At 27.9% G+C, this 4,358-nt stretch overlaps 1 protein-coding gene across 1 annotated transcript; it reads left to right on the top strand.

The window, feature by feature from the left end:
• Positions 1-138: 138 nt before the first annotated feature.
• Positions 139-3,438, top strand: LOC118070541 (uncharacterized; the record flags this gene model as incomplete). Its single annotated transcript, XM_035089217.1, has 3 exons — positions 139-2,157; positions 2,281-2,794; positions 2,894-3,438. Coding segments are annotated over exons 1-3 (3,078 nt in total), but the record flags the coding sequence as incomplete, so codon positions are not given.
• Positions 3,439-4,358: the final 920 nt, after the last annotated feature.

The following is a 4,358-nucleotide window of genomic DNA, read 5'->3' as shown; positions in this document are numbered from 1 at the left end:
GTAGATAAAAGACGGTTCAATTTTCAACGAGAAAACGAAGTTGCTGTTATCTTCTCAACAACTGCTGATGGTGAAATTCCGGAATCATATGTTTCAGTGATCAATAAAAATACTAAATCTTTACAGTACGTTAGTACAATGGATCCAAATGTTGAACCTTGGATTTATCCGTTATTTTACCCATTTGGTACTAGAGGATGGCATAAGAATATATCTTACGTTCATAAACAAAACAAAAAAGTTACGCGGAATGATTATCATAAATACAGAATAGCAATTAGAAATGAATTCAATGTTTTCTTAATGGGACGCCGGTTATTTCAACAATGGGTCGTTGACAGTTATGTAAAAACTGAAAAAGATAGATTGAATTATTTAAGGAATAATCAAAAACAACTACGTGCGGAATCATACCAAGGTCTAATAGATCATTTAAATAAATGTCGCAACAGTGAAAACAATGATAACACTACTAATATTGGAAAAATGATAATTCTTCCTTCATCATTTTCTGGATCTCCTCGTAACATGTTACAACATTATCAAGATTCAATGGCAATTGTTCGAAAATTCGGTAAACCAGACATATTTGTGACGATGACATGTAATCCTAATTGGCTTGAAATTAAAGAAAATTTATTTTCAAAACAAACTGCTGCAGATAGGCCAGATATAGTAACACGTGTATTTAATATAAAAAAAAATGCTTTAATTGATATGATTGTTAAAGAACGTCATTTCGGAGAAGTTTTAGCTTATGTATACGTAATTGAATTTCAAAAACGTGGATTACCTCATATGCATATGTTAATAACGTTAGCAGAGAAGTATAAAATAACAACTCCACAAATGGTCGATAAATATATTTGTGCTGAAATCCCAAATGAATCCGATGATCCTATATTATATGATATAATTACTAAAAATATGCTTCATGGACCATGCGGAAATTGGTGTATAGTAAATGGAAAATGTTCGAAACATTACCCAAAAAAATTTCAACAAGAAACAACTATGGATGAAAACTGTTATCCTTATTATCGTCGTAGAGATTTAGGAATTATTTTTACTCGATCTCAAGGATCTCACTTTACAAATGAACATGTAGTTCCATATAATAGAATACTTTCGAAACGATTCAATTCACACATAAATGTAGAAATTATTTCATCCATAAAATCAGTAAAGTATTTATATAAATATGTTTATAAAGGACATGATGAAGCGCTCATAACGATAAATGGAAATGTTTCAAATAGTGATAATAATGCTACTATTCAGTATGATGAAATTTATAATCATATTGAAACTCGCTATGTAGGACCAGCAGAAGCTGTGTGGAGAATATTGTCTAAACCATTACAGGAAAAAAGTCATAGTATTATAAGATTACCGATTCATTTACCAAATCAACAAAATTTATTAATCAATAATGACTGTGATGAAGCAGAAATTAGAAATGTTTTAGAAAAGCAAACTATGTTAATTGATTTTTTTGCATTGAATGCACGTGATCAGAATGCTAGAAAGTATATTTATACAGATATTCCTTATCATTATGTATTTAAAAAAGAAAATAGATCAAATACTTTTCATTGGGTACAGCGTCAAAAACAGTTTAAAGTTATAAGTCGAATGTATTCAGTAAGTCCTTCACAAGTCGAATTATTTCATTTAAGGTTATTATTAACAAAAGTAAAAGGACCAAAAAGTTACGAAGATATCAGAACAGTAAATGGTCATACATATGATACTTATATGAATACTTGCTTGGCATTAGGATTGATTGAAGATGATAATGAATGGGAACGTGCATTAGGCGAAGCAGAGAGTTGGATGATGCCATATCAATTAAGATATCTTTTTGTTCGTATATTACTGCACTGTTATCCGATGTATCCTGATAAACTTTGGGAAAAATTTAAGAAGTCAATGTCAGAAGATTATACAATAAATTTGGGATCAATTCTAGGTGAGAAAAAAGCATACTTTCATATAAATTCTATACTCTGTGATGAAGGATCACATATATCAAATTTTCCAAATATGCCACAAATGACAGATTGGGAATATGTAGATGATAACGGAACAATACAGGAAAATAACCATCGTGGAGCTCAGCAATATCAAACATTAAATGAGCAACAAAAAGAAATTGTAGACCATATATTAAATTTAAGTAATATTAATAATAGCAATATACCAAATTGTATTTACATAGATGGACCTGGTGGGTCTGGAAAAACATTTATTTATACAACGTTGTGGTATTTATTAAAGTCTAAAAACCGAAATATTTGTACTATGGCTTACACAGGAATTGCTGCTACGTTACTCCCAAATGGGAAAACTCTTCATAAAACTTTTAATCTGCCTGTACCTCTTTTTTCTGATTCATCATCAAACATCAAATACAATTCAAAACAAGGCGAATATTTGAAAAACATTGATGTTTTTATATGGGATGAAGCACCAATGGCACCAAAATATGCTTTAGAAGTAATAGACCGAACTTTACGCGATATGATGAATAGTGAGGTACCATTCGGTGGAAAAGTAATGATTTTAGGAGGTGATTTTCGGCAGTTACTGCCTGTAAAAAAAAATTCAACTAGAACAGAATTAGTAAGTTTATCTATCAAATATAGTTATCTTTGGCAATATTTTCATCAATTTACATTAACTCAGAATATGCGTACATTACCTTCAGAAGTCGAGTTTTCAAAATTTTTATTAAATGTTGGTGACGGTACTTTGAATGATAATAATGATAATTTAACGTTACCAAATCAATGTAATATTTTTAAAAACGATCAAATGATTGAAAATATATTTAAAAAGTTAATTATTCAAAAAAAATTTGACGAATTATCTAAATGTGCAATACTTTCAGCAAGAAATGTAGATGTTAACAGAATAAATAATGAAACTGTCCAATTATTAGATTATGATACTGAAAAAGTTTTTACAAGTATTGACAGTACGGAAAATTGTGATAATGGTGATATTGATGATGTTATATTACCAGAATATTTAAATACTTTAAATCCACCAAATTTTCCATTTCATGAACTCATATTACGAAAATTTTGTATTGTTATGTTACTTAGAAATCTCAATATTAGTGAAGGATTATGTAATGGTACAAGATTAATGATTCTTGAACTTGGAAATAATATTTTAAAATGTAAAATATTGAATGGAGATAAATCAGGTGAAATAGCATTCATCAGCCGCATTACATTATATTGTGAAGATATTTATCCTTTTACATTCAAAAGAAGACAATTTCCAATTGTATTAGCATTTGCAATAACTATAAATAAAGCACAAGGTCAGACATTTGATATGATTGGAATAGATTTAACTAAAGATATTTTTAATCACGGACAATTGTACGTAGCATTTTCAAGAGTTCGATCTTGGGAAACTTTACATGTATACATAAATGATGAAAAAACAGACAGAACTGTAAAAAATTATGTTTACAAAGAATTATATTTATAATTTATACTATTCACAATATTGAATCCAATAATATTATGAATGTTTTAATTATGTTAACTTGAAAAAAAATATTCTTCAATGCTAAACTGTTATTAAATTTTTCACATTATAAATTTTTGATTGTATCAACCGTGTATAATAAATAAATTAAATTATAAAAATACCAAATAATAAGCTAATCAAACTGCTCAAATAGAAAATGAATTTCATTATAATACATTTTAATACAATATACAATATATTTACGAACGAATAACCATATCAAAATTTACAAATCAATCTGTGACTTAATGTTCCAATCTTTCAAATTAACTATCAAGTAGAAAGTTTCTAACGTGTTTATTGGGCAAATCAAATAATAATCCCACCGAAAATCAAGCGCACCAAATATGAGATGTATCGAATGGTAGTTCAACGAAGAATATGAATTCAAATTATAATTTTGAAGGCAACTACAGTCACGTAGTTTGTTAGTTATAGATATCAATTCCATTCAGAAATTTATGTCAGCTTAATGAACTTGAATATAAATATATATATATATATATATATATATATATTTATATTTTTTTAATTATTTAGATGTGTATAAATTATTAGGAAAAGTTTTATTTTTGAATTTTAGTATATAATACATTAATGCATTTTAATAACTGATCTTACGATTAATGAAAATTTATTGAAATTATCCCAACTCTCATCTTATTGGTAAAAATCGCTTGAAATTACTGGAAATTATCAAATTTCAACCTAAATAACTTTGAGACCAATTGGACAATATCTTAAAATGATAGTGATTTTTACATTTATGCAACAGCGCGCTCGGAGAGCGCGCTATCTTTGTTTCTAGT

Source organism: Chelonus insularis, unplaced genomic scaffold (assembly GCF_013357705.1).
Source record: "Chelonus insularis isolate UGA/USDA-ARS -01 unplaced genomic scaffold, ASM1335770v1 contig_641_pilon, whole genome shotgun sequence".
In the NCBI taxonomy this organism is placed as follows: domain Eukaryota; kingdom Metazoa; phylum Arthropoda; class Insecta; order Hymenoptera; family Braconidae; genus Chelonus; species Chelonus insularis.
Note: the sequence above shows the minus strand (reverse complement) of the source record. Positions and strands in the feature narration are given on the sequence as shown.